Consider the following 21,901-nt stretch of genomic DNA (forward strand, 5'->3'; position numbering starts at 1 on the left):
GCATCCTGTTCACTTATACCTGCAGCGAAACCACCAGTCCAGTCCTGGAACTGTCCTGTCCCGCTGGAACCTTGGGGTAGGACACGAGTCTCTCAGACCAAATAAACCTCACAGCTCTCACTACTGTATCTGTGTGGAGATAAATCCTGTAGAAACAGCATGGACTTCCTGTCAGACCCCGTCAGTCAACTTTGCATGGGTTAATGAAAAATTCCTGTCTGACTCCATGCTGGTGTTTCTTTGATGTTTTTTGTCTGATATGAAAACAATGAGAATCTGCCCCCGATCACAGAGACAGGTCCACCTCCCCTCATCATCCACAATGCATGTATTTGAATCCACGCACTGCCACCTAGTGGTGAAAGCTACAGCCCTGCACTTTCACATTCACAGGGGTGACTCTCCCACCCACCGTGCCCTCACTCTAGTATGTTCCAGAGTTTGCTTAGAAAGCCCTTGTCTAAACACTGACCATAAAGCCAGTCGCGCAGTGAAGTCAAAGCCTCTCAGCACTCAATGGATGCTTTTTAACTGCTCGGTTGTTTTTTGTCGACTCCCCGTTGTTCTGTGCGGGGCTTTGTCCGTCTCATCACAGTGTTCTCTGTTGTCTGTCAGTGTATTTATACTCGTTTGAATCAGTGCCCACTCGTGTTTGAAGTGAAAAGGGCTCTGCTTTAGTGAGTCTCGGTGTCGATGTGGAAGCAGTTTATTCTTCCAACCCAGCGGAAAATGATCCCTGGAAAGTGGGTGAGAGGAAAATAAGCAGCTGCTGTGACGTAGCTGTGTTTACCACAGAGAGGGAGAGTGGGGTCAGCTCCGCGCCTGTGGACACAGGGAAGCGTGGGGGGCTTTTGAACAGGGCTTGACACTATTGATCACATGGATGAAGGCTAAAACCCCCGGTGCCATGGAATGATGGAGGGGTGGGACCGGCATACCATCAGATCAGGGCCTCGGCAGGCTGTGTGTACTCTGTCCTCGTCACAACAACACGCCAGAGCTGATACACAGAGTGTGAGAGCGAGCGCTCAGCAAGGCCGCGGCCCACAGTGAAACACCAAAACACGTCTGTGATGACTGCAGTGTAGGTGGGAACGAAGGGAAACTAAGATAGCGCTGCCATTTTGATTCACACAGCTGACCCTTGGCACAGCCAGGTGTCTCGTCATCCACATCATTTTTCCACATTATTCTGCCCTAGTTGCCTTATTTAACCACGGCTCACAAAAGAGAGGTCAGCTGGTGTGAGTCAGTGTGAACGTTGGCAAGAACAGCGAGTTCACTTGAAAATGAATGGAGCTCACCACAGGTCTCATTCAGGGCAAAAGGTGACACTGAAGTGAACTCCTTTAGTTTATTCAAGAAGGCTGAGTCAGAGTCATTTTTCTGAGGAAGCCTGGATTATTGGGTATGAAGAGGAAACTCCTACATGTTTTCTGCTGGGTGTTCTGGAGAAAGGTTTATTTAATGTTGCTGTGCTGGTGGATAGAGTCACAGCAGATAATAAAGCTGATCAGGAAAGATGGTTCTGGTATTCATTACAGAGGACAGTACTTTGAATGACTGATGACTCCATAATAATCACGTTTATTAACTGCTGGAAACAAATCTTCCAGTAAGACGAGGAGGAGCTGCTCCTGCTTTAAATTATGATTTACTGATGAGCTTTCAGTATCATCCTGTATGTGTCTTAGTGTGAGCACTGCATCCTTTGGCGTATCCATTCCTCCATTATAGACAGACGTTTAATACTGACTCTGATCATATACTCAGAGTGCTTTTATCTTGTTGTTACACTTTTTTAACATACACATTCTGTTTGTCTCTGTGTTTATTCCCTGTGTCCTGTCCTCCTGGTCTTTGCTGTAGATGCTTGAATGAATAAAATAAATGAAAATGAAAGTGAACAGAAAAAGAATGTAAAAGTAAACACAGGAGTTATTCATCCTCCATTTGTTCCCACCCCAGCAAACATTCACCCTGAACTGTAAATGAAACAGACTGCAGACTGAGGCGATGTCCTTACTGCTCTTCTGTCTCCCTGTTTGCTGCTGCAGTAGTGGTTGGAAATTTAATCCTGTAAAGTGTGAATGGAAAAAGGATGAAGAGCAGAAACACTGCTGTTCAGGATGTAAGAACAATATGTACAGACCTAGACTAAAGAACACAGTGAAATGTTTTGACGTCTCAGGTGTCAGATGTTTGGTGCTGTACTAAATTACAGTAATTAAGTTGTGTTGTATGTGTGAAGCTGAGAAGGCCAAACAGAGGTTACTGTGGGGTTAGTGATGCACTGGGGCCCTCTATTGGTGTACACTGTGCATGTCATCTCTCTGTGGGAATAAATGAAGATAAAGTGATGTGCTGAAGTAATATATGCTGCTGCAGTTTAGTCGTTGGATCTGCCCCTAACGTGTTGTATTGTGTTTTTCTCTCTGCTCTTCAGCCGGCGAGGAGGCAATCTCTAACTCCTCCTTCACCCAACACTATATCCTGGGAAGAATACATCACTGCTGACAATGGAAAGTAGGTGTTACAGAGTAAACCAGACCGTTAAGAGGAATAAATGTTGCTATAATTCATAGACACATTGTGTTTGTGAGTGAAGGAACAAATCTGAAAAAATAAAATCCAAATGTATCGTATTTTTTTATTTCATCTAAATTTTCTGATGCAAACATCTAAGTTTCAGTGTGACAGCCTTGTTGTTTCCTCTGACTGATACGTTCAGTTTCTGTTTAGTAGGAACATGAGTGACAGAAAGCAGAGCGAGTTACCTCCATGAAAATAACTAAATTTCAAAACTCTCTGCATAATAACCAGACGTAAGCTCTTCATCACGGGATTACTCTCTGACAGATTGTCGTCTCTCTCTCTCCGCTCAGAGCTCCTCATCTAGGTCGAGAGCTGGTCTGCAAAGAGAGCAAGAAAAACTTCAAAGCCACGATAGCCATGAGTCAAGACTTCCCTCTGGGCATCGAATCGTGAGTCTTCTCTTTAACGTTGGCGTCCAGACTGTTATTAAGATGCAGGCAGCCAAACGTTTCTCCTGGCATGTGCACAGTGGTGATAAAAAGGGAAATTACCAGTTTGTGCAAATGACAGAAAAAAAATCTATCATATTTTTTATTTTGTTGTTGTTCTCCCCAGGTTGCTGAATGTTCTGGAGGTGATTGCACCCTTCAAGCACTTTAATAAACTCAGGGAGTTTGTTCAGATGAAGCTCCCCCCTGGCTTTCCTGTCAAGCTCGGTGAGCAGAATTTTCATTTGAAAATATGTAAAGAAATCCACCACAGACTGGTGTTAGATTTACAGGTATGTCTGTGAGATCTCCAGAGGTGTAATTAGTGTTTCTGTTCACGTCTCTCTGCAGACATCCCTGTCTTTCCCACGATCACAGCCACCGTGACGTTTCAGGAGTTCCGCTACGACGAGTTCGATCAGACCATTTTTACCATTCCCAACGACTATAAAGAAGACCCCAGCCGCTTCCCCGACCTTTAACCTCTCAAGCTCGAGCAGGAAACAAACATGCAACAAGGCGACATTATGCTACAAACCAGACTTTTTGAATTACAACAGGAAACACGGAGGGAAAAAACATCGTTTCTCGACACTTCATGGATTTCCATCTCCCATCCCAACCCTGAACACAAACAGCAACACGACGACCTGAGTTTGATACAGGACTTTAAAATCGGATGGAGGCCCACTGTGGCAGAGAGGTCGACATCTGCTCATGTTAGAGAGGTTTTTTTAAGCTCAGTGTTGAAGGTTTTTACTCACACCTTCAGATTTGGTTTAATCCAGCAGCCGAGGCAGGAAGTGCAACTAGCGTGGAGCTGAGAGGCCGAACGTCTCGTCAGCAAGAGGGCATTGGGATTTAAAGAAGTGACAGCAGAGCAGGTGAGTTTTCTGTATACGGGGTATGAGTAGAAGACAGAAAGACAGTTCAGTTGATGCTTTGTATTTAAGTATGTACGTAATGTTTTTAAAGGGAATGTGTTGAACTGACCTGTAGTAAAGCACTGATATTACTGTGTGAGCCGCTCTGGAGGAATTCCACCAAAAATGACTTTTTAGGCTTTTTTTCCTGCGTCAGCAGACTTTAAGAAATTTGTTATATAGACGTCAACACGGCATTAAATTGTATATAATAAAATGCACACCTAAAAGAATGATATTATAATGAAATCACTACTTTTTGCACTCATTTCTTTAACAATTTCAAATTTAGAAATGTTTCCAGAGATGTCACAACACTGAAAATCAGTTTTGGAAAATGTTAAAGTCAAGTGGCATCTTTAGTAGGTTAAAAACCTAAAAATCAGTTTTTGCAGAATTCCTTTGTGTGTGTGTGTGTGTGTGTGTGTGCGTGCGTGCGTGTGTGCATGTGTGTGTGCGTGTGTGTGTGTGTTAGAGAGATTTCAATGGGCATGGAGTAGCATCACTGAACTTTCGGGCACTATTTGGATCCACTACAGCCACTCTACAGTCAGTTGAGTTCATCAACACTCATCTTGTGATACTCAACCCTTTTATCCTGCATTTGAAATATTCTAGTTTAATCAAGGCAACGCTAGAAATGTTGCAGTTTTTATGGTACCACAAAGTTTTCTCTTAGTTTGTTGGAGTGGCCGCGTGTGTAAGTAATCATGTCTAAGCCTTTTGTTTCTTACTACACCTTTGTAAACTATGTAACAAACTGTACAATTGTGCTAAAAAAAAGAGAAGTGGGGATTGTATACTAAGTAGATATTAGGGAATAAATGAATGACAACAACATTCATGCCATTTTTACACCCTAACGACAAGAACCAGGCATTTCCCCCTGCACAGTATGTAAATACATGTTTTATGAGCCTTTGTCTTTTATGTTCTGTTTTCTTATTCTTTGTGCTGATGAGTTTAAGGTGTCCTCTGCGAGAGGAGGAGCTGCAGATTTTTTTTTTTTTTTTATGTAGCGTCACTAGTTAATTAAGAGTTTGTTGATTTGTAACATGGTGGCTGTTGCTATTTTTGTACATACTTGTAATGTTTTAAAGGAAAAATGAATCTCTTAATTCTTCTGTCGTTATTTCTTTTTCCACTTTATCTGATAACCTGAGCAACCTCCTCCAGATGTGTTTAACAATCATGTCCACAAAGTGAAAAGCACAAAGCACAGAGCTTCCTCTGGAAATAAGTGCAGGTGTTGACTGGAGCCCGGAGAAGTTAAACTCTAAAGGGGTTTATAGTTGCTGCTGCTGCTGCTGCTTTGGTTTATGAGCTCTTAATCATGTCGATACAAACAGGTGTTGTGCTCACGTTTGTTCCTCAACTTGCCTGATCCTGGAGTGTAAATGAGAGTAAAATGAAGGTGTACTACACAGATGTGGTGGCTCAAAGTGTTATTAGAACATTTAGCTTTCTACATCCATATTCAGTATCAGTATAACCAAATACAGTACATTACATTGTTCATATTACGTTCCTCAGTATAGGCAAGTGCAGCTAACGCTACTGGAAGTGTGCCTCCTCACTGACATAACGCTTTACATTTTATTTCATGCTCCTTCCTGTCTTCAGCTGATTGAATTTTCCACGTTTTAAGTAGGAAGTTAATCCATCTACATGTCCGTTTTACAGCAAAAACTGTTGTATAACTCTGCGACACTATTTTCATATAAAATGTACTAAAATAAAAACTCCACATAACTATAAGTTTGGACTCCATGTTTTTTCACACTTTTAAGTTGCTGTTACTCTGTGAAATCTTCTAATTTGAGGAGGATAAATAAAATAAAATATTAAAAATGTCAAAATACAGTCTGCCCTAACAAATCTGTCAGTGTAATAAAACAAAAAAATCCTTAATTGACAATACTACATGTCATTAAATATGTCCAAAAATGTCTTAGTATGTTAAAAAAAAACATCACAAAATTGTAATTGTAATGACACAAAATTAAAAAAAAAATGTATGTCATAAAAGGTTTACAAGAAATGTAATTGTATAATATACCATAATGATGAATATTTCTGAAAATTCCATATGCCAAACAAGAATTAGTAAATAATGTCACAGTTTAGTATACCATTAAATGTCAGGAAAAGTCCTTGTATATTAAAAGACATCACAAATGTCTTTGTATTGTATCAAATCCATAAAGAATGTAAGTATGCAATGAAAATTTCATAACATTCATAAATGTCATAATTTCATTAAAAAAAAAAGAATACTATGTAAACTATGCAACAAAAAATGTCATAGTATATATCATCCAAATTTGATAAAAAAAAAACAACGTCATAGTATGTTGTCCAAAATGGCATAAAAAATGTCATAGTATAGTATATCATCAAGATATAATAAAAAACCTCATAATATAATATGTCGTCCAAATATGATATAAAATGTCATAGTATAGTATGTTGTCCAAATGTCACAAAAAATGTAATAGTATAGTATGTCATCAAAATGTCATAAAAAATGTCATAGTATAGCATGTCGTCCAAAATATCATGAAAAATGTCATCAAATTATGTATGTGTGTCATCAAAAATGTCATAAAAAATGGCATAGTATAGTATATCATCAAAAATGTCACAAAAAATGTCATACCATAATGTCCAAAATGTCACAAAAATGTCATATTATAGTATGTCGTCCAAATTTGATAAAAAAATGTCATAGTATAGTCTGTCATCAAAATATAAAAAATGTCATAGTGTAGTATGTTGTCCAAATGTCATAAAAAATGTCATAGTATAGTATTTCGTCAAAAATGTTACAAAAAATGTCATAGTATAGTATGTCGTCCAAATTTCATAAAAAATGTCATAGTATAGTATTTCGTCAAAAATGTTACAAAAATGTCATAGTATAGTATTTCGTCCAAATTTCATAAAAAATGTCATAGTATAGTATGTCGTCAAAATATCATAAAAAACGTCATAGTATAGTATATCATCCAAATTTGATTAAAAAAAAAATGTCATAGCATAGTATGTCATCAAAATATAAAATATGTCATAGTGTAGTATGTTGTCTAAATTTCATAAAAAATGTCATCAAAATGTCATAAAAAATGTCATAGTATAGTATATTGTCCAAATTTGATAAAAAAAAAATGTCATAGTATAGTATGTCATCAAAATGTCATTAAAAATGTCATTGTATGGTATGTCGTCCAAAATGTCATGAAAAATGTCATCAAATTATGTATGTGTCATCAAAATTGTCATAAAAAATGGCATAGTATAGTATATCATCAAAAATGTCACAAAAATGTCATACTATAATGTCATCCAAAATGTCACAAAAATGTCATATTATAGTATGTCGTCCAAATTTCATAAAAAATGTCATAGTATAGTCTGTCATCAAAATATAAAACATGTCATAGTGTAGTATGTTGTCCAAATGTCATAAAAAATGTCATAGTATAGTATGTCATCAAAATGTCATAAAAAATGTCATAGTATAGTATTTCGTCAAAAATGTCACAAAAAATGTCATAGTATAGTATGTCGTCCAAATTTCATAAAAAAATGTCATAGTATAGTATGTCGTCAAAATATCATAAAAAACGTCATAGTATAGTATATCATCCAAATTTGATTAAAAAAAAAATGTCATAGCATAGTGTCATCAAAATATAAAATATGTCATAGTGTAGTATGTCGTCTAAATTTCATAAAAAATGTCATCAAAATGTCATAAAAAATGTCATAGTATAGTATATTGTCCAAATTTGATAAAAAAAAAAAAATGTCATAGTATAGTATGTCATCAAAATGTCATTAAAAATGTCATTGTATAGTCTGTCACCGAAATATAAAAAATGTCATAGTGTAGTATGGCGTCCAAATTTCATAAAAAATGTCATCAAAATGTCATAAAAAATGTCATAGTATAGTATGTCGTCCAAATGTCATAAAAAATGTCATAGTATAGTATGTCGTCCAAAATGTCACAAAAAATGTCATATTATATAGCATGTCGTCCAAATGTCATAAAAAATGTCATAGTATAGTATGTCATCAAAATATCATAAAAAATGTCATAGTATAGTATGTCTTCCAAAATGTCACAAAAAATGTCATAGTATGGTATGTCGTCCAAATTTCAGAAAAAATGTCATTGTATATAGTATGTCATCAAAATATCATAAAAAATGTCATAGTATAGTATGTCGTTCAAATATCATAAAAAATGTTATAGTATAGTATGTCATCAAAATATCATAAAAAATGTTATAGTGTAGTATGTCGTCCAAATTTCATAAAAAATGTTATAGTATAGTATGTCATCAAAATATCATAAAAAATGTCATAGTGTAGTATGTCATCAAAATATAAAAAATGTCATAGTATAGCATGTTATCAAAATATCATAAAAAATGTTATAGCATAGCATGTTATCAAAATATCATAAAAAATGTCATAGTATAGTATGTCATCAAAATATAAAAAATGTCATAGTATAGTATATCATCAAAATATCATAAAAAATGTCAGTGTAGTATGTCATCAAAATATCATAAAAAACTTCATATTATAGCATGTCGTCCAAATTTCATAAAAAATGTCATCGTACAGTATGTCATCAAAATGTCATAAAAAATGTCATAGTATAGTATGTCATCAAAATTTCATAAAAAACTTCATATTATAGCATGTCGTCCAAATTTCATAAAAAATGTCATAGTATAGTATGTCATCAAAATGTCATAAAAAATGTCATAGTATATCATGTCCTCAAAATATCATAAAAAATGTCATAGTATAGTATGTCTTCCAAAATGTCACAAAAAATGTCATAGTATGGTATGTCGTCCAAATTTCAGAAAAAATGTCATTGTATATAGTATGTCATCAAAATATCATAAAAAATGTCATAGTATAGTATGTCGTTCAAATATCATAAAAAATGTTATAGTATAGTATGTCATCAAAATATCATAAAAAATGTCATAGTGTAGTATGTCGTCCAAATTTCATAAAAAATGTTATAGTATAGTATGTCATCAAAATATCATAAAAAATGTCATAGTGTAGTTTGTCGTCCAAATTCCATAAAAAATGTTATAGTATAGTATGTCATCAAAATTTCATAAAAAATGTCATAGTATAGTATGTCGTCCAAATTCCATAAAAAATGTCATAGTATAGTATGTCGTCCAAATTTCATAAAAAATGTTATAGTATAGTATGTCATCAAAATTTCATAAAAAATGTCATAGTATAGTATGTCGTCCAAATTCCATAAAAAATGTCATAGTATAGTATGTCATCAAAATATCATAAAAAATGTCATAGTGTAGTATGTCATCAAAATATAAAAAATGTCATAGTATAGCATGTTATCAAAATATCATAAAAAATGTTATAGCATAGCATGTTATCAAAATATCATAAAAAATGTCATAGTATAGTATGTCATCAAAATATAAAAAATGTCATAGTATAGTATATCATCAAAATATCATAAAAAATGTCATAGTGTAGTATGTCATCAAAATATCATAAAAAATGTCATAGTATAGCATGTTATCAAAATATCATAAAAAATGTCATAGTGTAGTATGTCATCAAAATATAAAAAATGTCATAGTATAGCATGTTATCAAAATATCATAAAAAATGTTATAGCATAGCATGTTATCAAAATATCATAAAAAATGTCATAGTATAGTATGTCGTCCAAATTCCATAAAAAATGTCATAGTATAGTATGTCATCAAAATATCATAAAAAATGTCATAGTGTAGTATGTCATCAAAATATAAAAAATGTCATAGCATAGCATGTTATCAAAATATCATAAAAAATGTCATAGTATAGTATGTCATCAAAATATAAAAAATGTCATAGTATAGCATGTTATCAAAATATCATAAAAAATGTCATAGTGTAGTATGTCATCAAAATATCATAAAAAATGTCATAGTGTAGTATGTCATCAAAATATAAAAAATGTCATAGTATAGCATGTTATCAAAATATCATAAAAAATGTCATAGTGTAGTATGTCATCAAAATATCATAAAAAATGTCATAGTATAGCATGTTATCAAAATATCATAAAAAATGTCATAGTGTAGTATGTCATCAAAATATAAAAAATGTCATAGTATAGCATGTTATCAAAATATCATAAAAAATGTTATAGCATAGCATGTTATCAAAATATCATAAAAAATGTCATAGTATAGTATGTCGTCCAAATTCCATAAAAAATGTCATAGTATAGTATGTCATCAAAATATCATAAAAAATGTCATAGTGTAGTATGTCATCAAAATATAAAAAATGTCATAGCATAGCATGTTATCAAAATATCATAAAAAATGTCATAGTATAGTATGTCATCAAAATATAAAAAATGTCATAGTATAGCATGTTATCAAAATATCATAAAAAATGTCATAGTGTAGTATGTCATCAAAATATAAAAAATGTCATAGTATAGCATGTTATCAAAATATCATAAAAAATGTTATAGCATAGCATGTTATCAAAATATCATAAAAAATGTCATAGTATAGTATGTCATCAAAATATAAAAAATGTCATAGTATAGTATATCATCAAAATATCATAAAAAATGTCATAGTGTAGTATGTCATCAAAATATCATAAAAAATGTCATAGTATAGCATGTTATCAAAATATCATAAAAAATGTCATAGTATAGTATGTTATCAAAATATAAAAAATGTCATAGTATAGCATGTTATCAAAATATCATAAAAAATGTCATAGTAAAGTATGTCATCAAAATTTCATAAAAAATGTCATTGTATAGTATGTCGTCCAAATTTCATAAAAAATGTTATAGTATGTCATCAAAATATCATAAAAAATGTCATAGTGTAGCATGTTATCAAAATATCATAAAAAATGTTATAGTATGTCGTCCAAATATAATAAAAAATGTCATAGTATAGTATGTCATCAAAATTTCATAAAAAAAGTCATAGTATAGTATGTCGTCCACATATAATAAAAAATGTCATAGTATAGTATGTCGTCCACATATAATAAAAAATGTCATAGTATAGTATGTCATCCAAATTTCATAAAAAATGTTATAGTATAGTATGTCATCAAAATTTCATAAAAAATGTCATAGTATAGTATGTCGTCCAAATTTCATAAAAAATGTCATAGTATAGTATGTCATAATTGTATAAAATGTCATAGTACAGTATGTCACAAAACAATGTCATACAATACTAAGTCAATAAAAATATTCATTTAATGTAATAGTATAGCGAAATCTGGAAACCTTGTGTGGTCCCTAAACGTTACATGAAATCCATGCAATAGATTTCATGCTACTAACTTACAAACTTAAATTTATCCTGAGAAAACATTAATACTTTAACTTCAGTAGCTTACCTTAAATTCCCTACTCGATCGCTGCGTCAAAATGCAGACACCTAACAAGCATCTGTCAGGTTAGGAATGACAACTTGTAACAAATTCCTGGTTGCTTGGCAACTAGTGCCATCTGACCAGTTTTGCAGGAATTACCTCGTCATCAATGCTATTACCGTTAGCTCATGTTAGCGTTTTCAGTGGACCACTCAGCAGTTAATGCAGAAGTAAGCTGGATTTTGTGTGTGTGTGAACTTTTTCTGTGACCCTCAGTTGGGTGGCTTCCTAAATTGGCACTTTGTCATCGAAAATTGATACAAAAACTACAGTTTAGATAATGACCAAATTAGCAGATTGCAGGAGTGCAGGATATTGCTTTGCACTCACTGGTTGTCAGGCAATCAGCAAAGATGCCAAGGAGGTTAAAAAGGGAAGTCATGACATCATATACTCAGGGTCTAACACTTTTGCAGAGTAAAATCCAGTCTGCAGCTGCAGAAAGGCTCAACAGCTGGGGCACCATCAGACCATGGGGATGATTGATTTGTTTCATTGAGGCGTCCACAGTCAGCCTTGAGTCGCAATATATTGTATACGAAAAATAGATATGGGATAAAATTACAATTGTTATTACCATAAAGGTCCTTACTATAAGCCAAACAAATGCTTTCTATTGTGAAATTGTTATGTTGTGCATCGGCCGCCATCCATTTGATCATACCATAAAATTTCTGTCAGGCCGAGCGAACACCATCTCTTTATTTATGGCGCCCTCTGCTGTAACACAGCTCCAGTTACATGCTCACATCACACCCCATAGCTCCCATGGGGTCAGAGAACATGTCCCAGCCTCCATTTAATACACTTAGAGACACGAGGACATTACAGAGTGCAATCACCTGTAAAAATATTGACAAGTTGACAGTTTGACCCAATTTTATTCGTTTCCTTTGGAAAACCTATTGTATTTCATCGCAACACACATTTCAATCTACAGTGTACACTTACAAAGGGCTGTAAATAGGAAGGTCAGCTGAAACACGACTTGGTGCATTTACAGTTAAAGCAAAATGGTTCAGCAACCAAAAATTTACCATGAGGTTGGTGCTGGGCGGCGGGTGACTAACAGTCTGAAGAAAGAAAGGACTCAACCCCGACTAGTAAAATATTTACATGGACAGCATTGTAGTGTCAAACGCTGCATACTCTACCGTCAGGAGGACAAAGTTCCAACACAAAGGCAACAAAAAGAAAAATCAACAGGATCTTAAAAAAGTACAGCAATGACAATTTAAAACCATGTCTCATGTTATTCGTATTTTAGTCCTTGTTTTTTGTCTTTACAAAAATTATTTGACTGTTTCCCTCTACACCCGCTCCTTCCCCGACACTTCTACAGTTAAGACAACAAATCGTTTTAACTTTGCGTGATCAGGCACAGACATGTTGTGGCCTATATTAAAAATATAAAAGAGGATAGTGGAAAGATAATACGGTCTGGTTCGGGATGTTCTTAGTCGCTCATCTCCATGTCTTCCTGATGGTGGTCGTCCCCATTCAGTTTGGACTTTTTGGGGATCTGGCCCTCAGATCTCTCCATCTCCTCCGGGCCTTTGGGGGATGAGGCAGAGTCGGAGTCGCTCTTCCTCTCGTCGTCATCCTCCTCTCCTTCCTTTTCACTGTCATACCCTTGCTCCTCTTCATCGTAATCCCGGGTCACCTGTGGAGATAACTAAAGTGAGTTTTTAGCTTTCGTATAAAAAGTGGCCGCCTACTGGGATGTTCAACTGGATGCTAGTAATTTCAGTAGGAAAATCAGTGCTCTGAACGTACCTTAACATCTCCTTTCTCACTGTCGGACTTGCGTTCCCGATCTCGTTCCTTGTCTTTGCTCTTCTTCTTCTTACTTGTGGAGCGTTCTCTTTCATCTCTGCTGCGGTCCCTGTCCTCCCTCCTGTCTCTGTCCCGCTCCTTCTCACGCTCCTTGTCCTTCTTCTTCTCTTTCTTGTGACTGTGAACATGACAAATAAATTACTTTTAGCTGTTGTCCTAAGCATAACTAAATTAACTGCATGTGAAAAGTGTTTGAGAACTCACCGTCTGGGCGATGGAGACCTGGACAACCTCCTCCTGGGGGACCGAGATGCACTGCGGCTTCGCCTGTGCCTCCTGAGACACAAAGCAATACGTTGCATCACATTATTTGAAAGGAAATACACCTATTGTGACTAGTGTGAGCCTGTATTTCACCATAACAATACATAACAGTGCACTAAGATCACTCACCGACTAATGCTTCGAGACCTCCTGGCACTGCTGTAGCTCTTGGGGGGCGTCTTTGACCTTTTCTTAGACTTCTCCTCCTTCCTCCTGTCCCTATTCAAGACATAGGCAACGTTAACAGAATTAGCAAACAGCAGTGCATTGAAGGAAACAAAAAGCTGATGGACTGGCACCTTTTGCAAGTGTTGCATTTACAGAAAGTGTCAGGCTTAAATATAAAAATCATGACTACAACTGCAGCTCATAGTCTGCACCAGTGATCAACATATGTGGTCTGCAATAAAATGAAAAATGCAGCTATTTTTGTGCTGAGAACATCAGTCGAGCTGCTGACCTAGATCTACTGCGGCGGCCTCTATCCCTGGAGTGGGACCTCCTCCTCCGTGGACTCTTGGACCTCCTCCTACTCCTTGAATGGGACCTCCGCCGAGACCTGCTCTTCGAACGTCTGTCAAAATGAAGCAGTGGCACGTTTTTAAAAATAGAAAATTATTGACAGAAAATTAAATAAACTGTTTGTGTCTTGTACGGAGTTACTAGAGCCATTTTGTATATCTGACAATTCTAGTCAAGAGACAGAAGTTGTCATGCTGATGTCTTTACCTGTGTCTTGAGCGAGACCTGGACCGCCTGCGCCGTGACCGCGAACGAGAGCGGGAATGTTTGCGCTTGTCATCCTTCTTATCTGCAAAAACAATGACAAAGTTAAATGTCTACCAGGTAGCAGAGACGAATGGAACAAATATTCCACAGCTGACTGAACAAATTTAGGTCTCACTGTTTAATTAAACAGGACATTAGTGTTTTCACTCATCATACTGAACCCTGAACTGCTGAATAAACAAGTAATCTTCATGTGAAGGGGACATGAGAAAACAGAGCACTCACTTCCTGGTTCAATGGCGGCAGAGATGAGAGACTGGGCCTCTCGGACTCTCTTCATGGCCTCTTCGATCTCCTTGTTGGAGGCATCATTCTTCAGCCCTGGATTCAAGTTCAGTCCAGCCGCTAATGGATTCAATCTGCAAGTGCCATCAGTTATTTAGTTTTTTCTCCCAACAATTATTGGTTTGCATACCCTGGATGAGTGTGTATGGTTTCTTACTTGGGGTCCATGGACTGCATGAGCTTCAGGAAGTCTGCAGAAAGAGCCTGACAAAGATAAAAGGAGGCTATTAATATTAGAGAGAAATTTAGTTTGAACATGGTGTGACTATGAATGTGACTGATCAAATGCTCACCTGGGGGTTCATGTTAGGGCCCGGCATTCCCATGGCAGCCATTTGCTCCATGTTGGGAGCTCCAAGACCTCCGAATGGCGTCCCTCCCATCTGAAGTAACAAACGCAGACACTATTATAATCTGCAGAGCAACTTCAACTGCACTTTTCTTTTTTGTTCTGAAAATGTTGGTGTGTAGCCTCATTCTGTGGATGATAAACAAGGCGCAGACTGATAAAGGAGGAAATACAGTGACTGCCGGATGGTTCAGTGAGTGACAACAACCCCGCCCACACGAAGAGTACTGTTTGCGGTGGAAACGCTGAACAGACCTAGGGTCTAGATATAATGTCTGAAAGGTTACTTTTGGTTCAAAAGTACCATACTGAAAGTGTTTGGTGGAAACGGGGCTTAACTGCTGAAGTTCAGTTGTTGGAAAACACCACAGAAAAGTGTAAATATGTTAAAAATACACAAACTATAATTTGGCCAACACTTGGTCAAAGTTGAGATAAAAAAAGAAATTCATATAGCAATAGAAAAGAGAAACCAAAATGATTAGAAACATGATGAAAGCTTTAAAGTCAAACTTAATGTGAAAACGCACTGTTGCCAGAGGATTGGGTGTTGGAAGAAGGCCTCCCCCAGGCATCATTCCTGCCACGGCATTGGCTGGAGCCAGCAGCGACATAGCTTTAGATTCATCAGGAATGACTCCTGGAGAAAAACAACAACATTTCAGTACACGCTCCGAGCAAACATCGATAAACACTAAGACAAGACTTGCAGACAAGCCACCTCAGTCTAACTACTCTGTAGTCAAAATAAAATCTGGTAAAAAAAAAAAAAAAAAAAAATCCACTTTTTTTTGTCTTGTCTGTAAATCTTGATCCCTGACTCTTTTGTTGTGAAAGTATGATTGTAGGATTAGCAGCTATGAGTTTATAAGTCACAATACACACTGTGGTCAACACTGCCAAGATTTTATCACCTGTACTTGTTTTTTAAGTCATGAACCAAACGTAAGCAAGCACAGCCAGTTGTCCCGTGGGATGTGCTCTCAACTTTCATTAGATGTTTTATGAACAAGCGACTCGTGCCGGCTGCTTCGCTATAAAGCACACAAAAACATTGAGATACAGAAAACAAAGTTCATGATTTGGGTGTAGACACATGGGTACAATTCAACATCACTTACCATCCATTACCATTACCAATACAGAAACAGAAAAGGCTCACACATATTACCTTTTCTGGGCTTTTGTTGGTGGTTACTTTGTACAATCCCACCACAAAATAAAATCTTACTTGGCAACGAGATAAATATTGCTTACAAGCTACAGCGTTGCTAGGTTTTAGCCAACAGTCTGTCTGTCACTAGAAACACTAAACAATGTCAAAGATAAGCTGCACTAAACAGTTATGGGACTACTGCCAGCAAAAGCTGTGATAAAATCAAGAAAAATGTGCCCAAAGCTGAAGAAACCAAACAGTAAAATCAAAGGGAAAATCTTATGGAGATGATCATCCATGGTGCAATCTGAAAACAGGCTATTTTTTAATCTGACATTTGACATTTTAAAAGGGGAGGGAGAGAGAGAGAGAGAGACACACACACGCGCACACACACACAACAGAAAGGACACTTGAGAAACAGGATAAGGCTGCAGAAGACAAAACTGTTGGTGGCATTTTCAGCAGGGCCTGGTATATAGGGCTGGCTGAACCAGGAAAAAGAACTGTAAAACACAACAACAAAAGAAACACCACTGTTAAACGTGAGATTCACTCAACTCTTTCAGAGTCATGTGTGGAGAGGGTCAATTAAAAAAAAAAGCATTTTACTGCAACATCAAGCAGAGGCTTATTAAAACTACTTTTATCTCGTGTGTTAGTAAAAAATTTGGAAATACAGATGCAGAGTGTAAAAATAATAACCAAGCTTTGGCACATGAAGCGAGTAAACGCCAAAGGCAGTTTGTGCGCTTATCATGATTAACAACCAGATTATATTTTAATCATCTTCCACAACATCTGCTGAAAGTCACTGTGCTGATGATGGCACACACCTTCAACATCTATTCTAGCATGCACAGCTGATTAGTTCATCTATCCTGCATGCTCTGTGCTGGTGTAGGGATGTCCCGAACATTGTTCCCTGATCTGATGTGTTCAATATGAGCATTACGCCAAAGTCCTGATCCAGTATTTATATTTATCTCTAACGAAGCTGCACAGTGCACACTTTGCCCAGTCATGCCAAATTACATTTAATATGGTGATCCAGTTGGGTCAACAGATTCCTTTTTTATCACTGTAAATCAATACAACAAAATCTAATGCACAGAACAGACCTAATAAAAAAAAAAGTAATAATGGAGGGGATAAGATATTCATTCATACTCTATACATACATACACACACACACACACACACACAAGCAGTACCAACGTAAGTACAAATATTAAATATTACTGGCTGTGTGATTTCAGTGCAATATTTAGTGTAGTAACTGTTCAACAGTCTGCTGGTGTGTTTCAATTGTCCGATAACATCTTCCTGAGGGCAGAGGGGAGGTGAAAATGTCTCCCAGGGCAGGTAGGTGTGTGTGTGTGTGTGTGTTATAAAAAACAAAGCCACACCCTCAACACCCACACAGGTAACGTCTTCACTTGGGTGGTTGATCAGATGTCTCCTGAGAACTGTGTGCACCTTTAGACTGTGATCTGATTGACATCTTGCATCAACCAAACACCAAGCTTAGCCCCGTCCACCTTCAACCTAACATTTTGTCTCATCAGCCAGTAACTGAAGACACCTGTGTGTACATGAAGGGTGTTTAAATGTTTCCTTCAGCGTTGTGTGTCTTATCAATGGGCAAAGGAGTGTCAGCGTGGTCTTGGCAATAAATAAACTACATGTATGCTATGCAACATAACTTATACACTATGCCAGCATTTAAACAGTGTTTTAGGTGTACAACATCTGGAAAATGTTGCTGAAATTGAGCCAAAGCAACTAGCTTACAGTAGATTTTCTCGTGGATGCATGCCGTCAGTGTTGATATAAACTGAAACTCACTGTTAATGTTTACTGGTTCAAGCACAGTGGGACATTTAGACAGCTGGCGTATCCAGAGTGCAAAAGCTTCAAATATAAACAGAGGATCAGAAATGGTTCAGGCTTAAAAATCATTACCAATAATGGAAAAATTGTCTCGATCTACCAGCGGATCTGCTCGGGGCATCCCTAGTCTGGTGCATGCCTACTAATCAACATACATGTTAATTAAAAAATATTTAAAATTCTTTGACCATTTGAGGAATTGAGATTTCCCACCACCCCCTCATTTTGCATAAGAGTTGTGTGGCTAATTCAAAAAATAAAAAATAAAGATGCCTTGGACAGAGAGAAAAAAAATAAAGAGTTAATGTTTTACTGCAGAACAACAGAGAGAAGGGGGCTTGCGAGCCTGGTGCCATTATTTTTTCTAATCTCCTGATGGCAGCAGAGGACCACTTTCAGCCAGCAAGGAAGGGGCTCTCTGCAAATGACTTGTCCACTATGAAAACCACAACACAAATAACAGAGAGAGAAGTTTACAGCTAGATTGTCAGACATGGACACAAATGTACATTTTCCCTTTTTACATACCTAGAAATGCCAAGCACTGAGAAGCTTAGCGAATTTTTGCTTGGTCACAAAAAAAAACTCACAATGGCTCAGATAGTGTAATTCTATCAAAGACAACCTACACATTGTGATGCATGTTCAGAGATAGCCATGTGAGTGAGACGAGGATAAATAAGAGACACCCACCTTCAGCAAAAGGGACCACGATCAAGGCTCGGTCCACGAAGACAGTGTTCGTCAGGTGTTGGGAAACTCCCACCGACTCAGACTCAAGGAACTTTACAAAACAGACACGTGAAGTCACAGGCAAGGGAGAGTCACTGGAAGAAAATACAGATATGTTGTGCAAAGAATACAAACAAGGAGACCCAACATGCCTTCTTCAAACTGACCTGAATGAGCTTTGTGTCCCCAGAGACAACCAACTTTCAGCTACTCTCTGACTCTGATTAGACCAACAATCCATCTTAGAAATATTTTTTCACAGTGTGTTGTAAAACAGGGCTGGAAATTGGCATGTGGCTGCTAGATTTGTTTCACTCACCAGCTAAAAGTATGGTAGGTGGACAACAAAAGTTACAACCCTGGTTGTAGGGTTAGCACATTGATTTTTAACAGATTGTCAGTAAGCCAAGATCAGTGTCAATCAGTGATGCTTTGAATATCTTCTGTTGTTACAGTCCTTGACGTCCTACCTGCTGAGAAGCCAGGTGTAAACCGATACAGGAAAATACAAAGCAGAGAACAATTATTTCTTACTACTGTCAATGTTAAAATACTGTAAACAGAGTATGTATCGCGGGAGCTCATTAGCATCCCGAGTGAGATGTAGGGAACCCGAGGGATGGCCGGCAGGAAGTAACTGACATAACAATATTAACACTGAGCTAATTTGTTTTTCCACTTAGTGTAACATCAGCATTTATTACGTTAAGCAGATGCTGTTACAGCTAGGGCTGCAACTTGGAGGAGGGATCCCTCCTGGGTTGCCTTTGCTGAGGTTTTGACCATTTTCACCCCATTAAAGTTTATTTTAGTTTATTCGAGGGACCAAGAACAGGGGGATGTTGTGTGCTGCAAAGTCCTGAAGCAAATTGTGATTTTGAGCTTTCTAAATAAAATTTAACCTTGTTTACATACATTATTATTATTATTATTATTATTATTATTATATGTTGCATTTATTTTTTACTGCTTACAATCAGCCCCTCAAGTGCAATATCAGCAGTTTTAACTGACTTCCATCAGTCAATAACGTAAAATCAGCCATTCAGGCTCTCTTTATTATATTCTGCTCCTTTTTGATGCTTCCTTATTATATTATATTATATTTTTATTATACTGCTCTTTATTTTTGTAGTTTACTTATTGTACGTACTTTGCTACATACTTCATTTTATTTTCTACTGATGCTTCCTATTTGCACTAAAAGCATTATCTTATCTTAGCCTATCATAATTTTGGTTAATTTGACAATTACTTTACCAAATACTTGATTAAATTTCCTTAAAATATCAGATAAAACACACCATAATCTATTTAGCCTACAGTGACTTAAAGCAGAGAAAGACAGAGAGTCTTGGGCAGGCTAGTATTTGATATTTTACAAGGCTGAAACTGTTAATTAACTCTCAATAATATTGATAATAAAATATGATAGTTTTAAAGGTGATTTGTCAAAACAAAAACGTTGTGCTTTACTACTTATTATTACTACTTTGCTTTTGATTTTTTTTAATCACTGCCAACTAGATAACTTAAACTTGACAATGGGAAGTTATAATAGCAATTTTTTAGAATGTATTTTCTTACATTTTGGGGCTCAACACGTAATCATACATAAATTACAGATTATCATATGAAAAACATAATATATAGTTGAAATCCTTGCATTTTGGCTTGAAAACTGATTCAACAAGTAACACATTATCAAATTTGTTGATGATTAGGTTGATTGATTAACCTTTATCAGCTCTATTTACACCCCAGAGTCTGTGGAGTAAATGCAATGTTGCAGTAAGTGCTAAATACCCGACATGATATTATATAACGAGATCCCTGTGTGATGGTCATGCGGTGGTGTTGAGGGGAGTGACTGCTGCTGCATTCACTGGAGGCGCGGGCAAACGTTAGCATTAGCATTAGCATACCGTGCAGCGAGGCCTACTCGACACCACAGGCCTCAACTCAAGCCTAGCGTGAACCAGGTAAGATAGGTACGACAGCGTTTCACCTATTAATAGTACACAATACTCACTCAGGTGGAAACAGTTTGAGCTCCTCTATGTTCCCGAGGAATCCAAACAGAGTCCTCATTTGTTCGGACGTTGTGCTCGGGGAGACGTTTGTCACCTGAATGACGTGCGTGTTGGAATTCATTTTCTCGAGTACCGATCAAACTGCCTCAGTTTAAAACAAAAAAGACGAGCTAGGAAACGTTTACGATGAAAACAACATCAGGCGGTTACAAAAGTTAGCATCTTTCCTGTAGGTAAACGGTTATTAACATTTGCTGCGGGCGAATACACGACGGCCGCGAGCACAGAGCAACAATGCCGCTGCCGAAAATGTCGTGAGGCAGGGATGCTGCTTTCACGTGCAGATTTGTAGGCTCGTACTAATAACCTCCTACCTAGCAAATCCAAGTTGTCCCATTTAAAATGGAAAGAAAAACATGGCTATGTTTTTGTCTGATAGTTACCTTCGGTGGAACAAGTACAAGTACCAATTAACGGCAAATTAATTACTTTTAAGGTTCACTTCTAATATACATTAACATACTTTCTGGCTTTCCTTTGTAGTGATCTTATTTTGTGTTTTTTCTTGATTGTTTTCCAATTTATTATTCTGTATTTTTGCTCTGTGTTGTCTGTCTATAACGTATGCTACTGCCTGTCTTGGCCAGGACACTCAGATTTTTAATTAATTTTTTTCTCAAGAGTTTTTTTTCTGGTTAAATGAAGGTTAAATAAATAAAACTAAAAAAAAAAAATAAAAGAAATGGTCACATAGGGATTCAAGGACTTTATACTTAATGTATTTTATCAACACATTATTTACTATTTTTTGAGGCCAATACTGTTATCAAGATATGTGAGTTTACATACTAAAATATATTTTACACTGTAAAACTCCACTTGTCTGTACTCTGGCAGACAAACTCTGTAATGGCGACACTGTGTTTAAATTAGGCTACCTCAAACCTCGTTTGGCATTTGCGGCTGGAGCTGCAATGATTAATGGATTAGCTCCATTAGCTGCCAACTTAAGTTAATCTTTAACTAGTTTGATAATTGAGTAATCAGTTTGAGTAATTTTATATGAAAAAAAAGTCAAAATTCTCAGATTCCATCATCTCACGTGTGAATATTAACCAGTTTCTTTACTCCTTTATGAC

General features: G+C 36.5%; 2 protein-coding genes across 4 annotated transcripts in view; one reads left to right on the plus strand and one right to left on the minus strand.

The window, feature by feature from the left end:
• Positions 1-3,651, plus strand: part of ankrd13c (ankyrin repeat domain 13C) — a 41,628-nt gene extending 37,977 nt beyond the window's left edge. The window contains exons 10-13 of the mRNA XM_033622004.2: positions 2,447-2,526; positions 2,886-2,984; positions 3,151-3,251; positions 3,375-3,651. Of these exons, the coding sequence (XP_033477895.1) occupies positions 2,447-2,526; positions 2,886-2,984; positions 3,151-3,251; positions 3,375-3,505 (411 nt within the window). The 3' untranslated portion in view covers positions 3,506-3,651. The remainder of the gene's footprint in view (positions 1-2,446; positions 2,527-2,885; positions 2,985-3,150; positions 3,252-3,374) is intronic.
• An 8,635-nt stretch (positions 3,652-12,286) lies between these two features.
• LOC117253736 (uncharacterized) lies at positions 12,287-21,084 on the minus strand. Of its 3 annotated transcripts, none has more exons than XM_033621399.2 (12): positions 20,762-21,084; positions 18,691-18,824; positions 15,479-15,588; positions 14,893-14,982; positions 14,757-14,803; positions 14,540-14,673; positions 14,255-14,336; positions 13,986-14,099; positions 13,655-13,744; positions 13,466-13,537; positions 13,202-13,379; positions 12,287-13,088 (listed from the first exon to the last, which is right to left on the minus strand). In XM_033621399.2, the coding sequence occupies exons 1-12, from the start codon at positions 20,881-20,883 to the stop codon at positions 12,882-12,884; spliced, it is 1,380 nt and encodes a 459-aa protein (XP_033477290.1). In that variant the 5' UTR covers positions 20,884-21,084; the 3' UTR covers positions 12,287-12,881. The 3 variants fall into 3 exon arrangements, with proteins under 3 accessions (XP_033477290.1, XP_033477289.1, XP_033477291.1); XM_033621398.2 differs by having other exon boundaries at positions 12,287-13,100; positions 20,762-21,083; XM_033621400.2 differs by lacking the exons at positions 18,691-18,824; positions 20,762-21,084 and adding an exon at positions 15,863-16,708 and having other exon boundaries at positions 12,287-13,100.
• Between the last annotated feature and the right edge of the window lie 817 nt (positions 21,085-21,901).

This window comes from Epinephelus lanceolatus, chromosome 6 (genome assembly GCF_041903045.1).
Source record: "Epinephelus lanceolatus isolate andai-2023 chromosome 6, ASM4190304v1, whole genome shotgun sequence".
NCBI classification, from domain to species: Eukaryota; Metazoa; Chordata; class Actinopteri; order Perciformes; family Serranidae; genus Epinephelus; species Epinephelus lanceolatus.

Excerpts from the sequence above, each read along its gene's own strand:
- LOC117253736 (XM_033621398.2), bottom strand. The coding sequence starts at position 20,883 with ATGAATTCCAACACGCACGTCATTCAGGTGACAAACGTCTCCCCGAGC. Across the intron at positions 15,589-18,690 it reads CGTGGTCCCTTTTGCTGAAG|GAGTCATTCCTGATGAATCT; the intron begins GTGGGTGTCTCT and ends GTTTTTCTCCAG. Across the intron at positions 13,380-13,465 it reads AGGTCTCCATCGCCCAGACG|TCACAAGAAAGAGAAGAAGA; the intron begins GTGAGTTCTCAA and ends TCATGTTCACAG.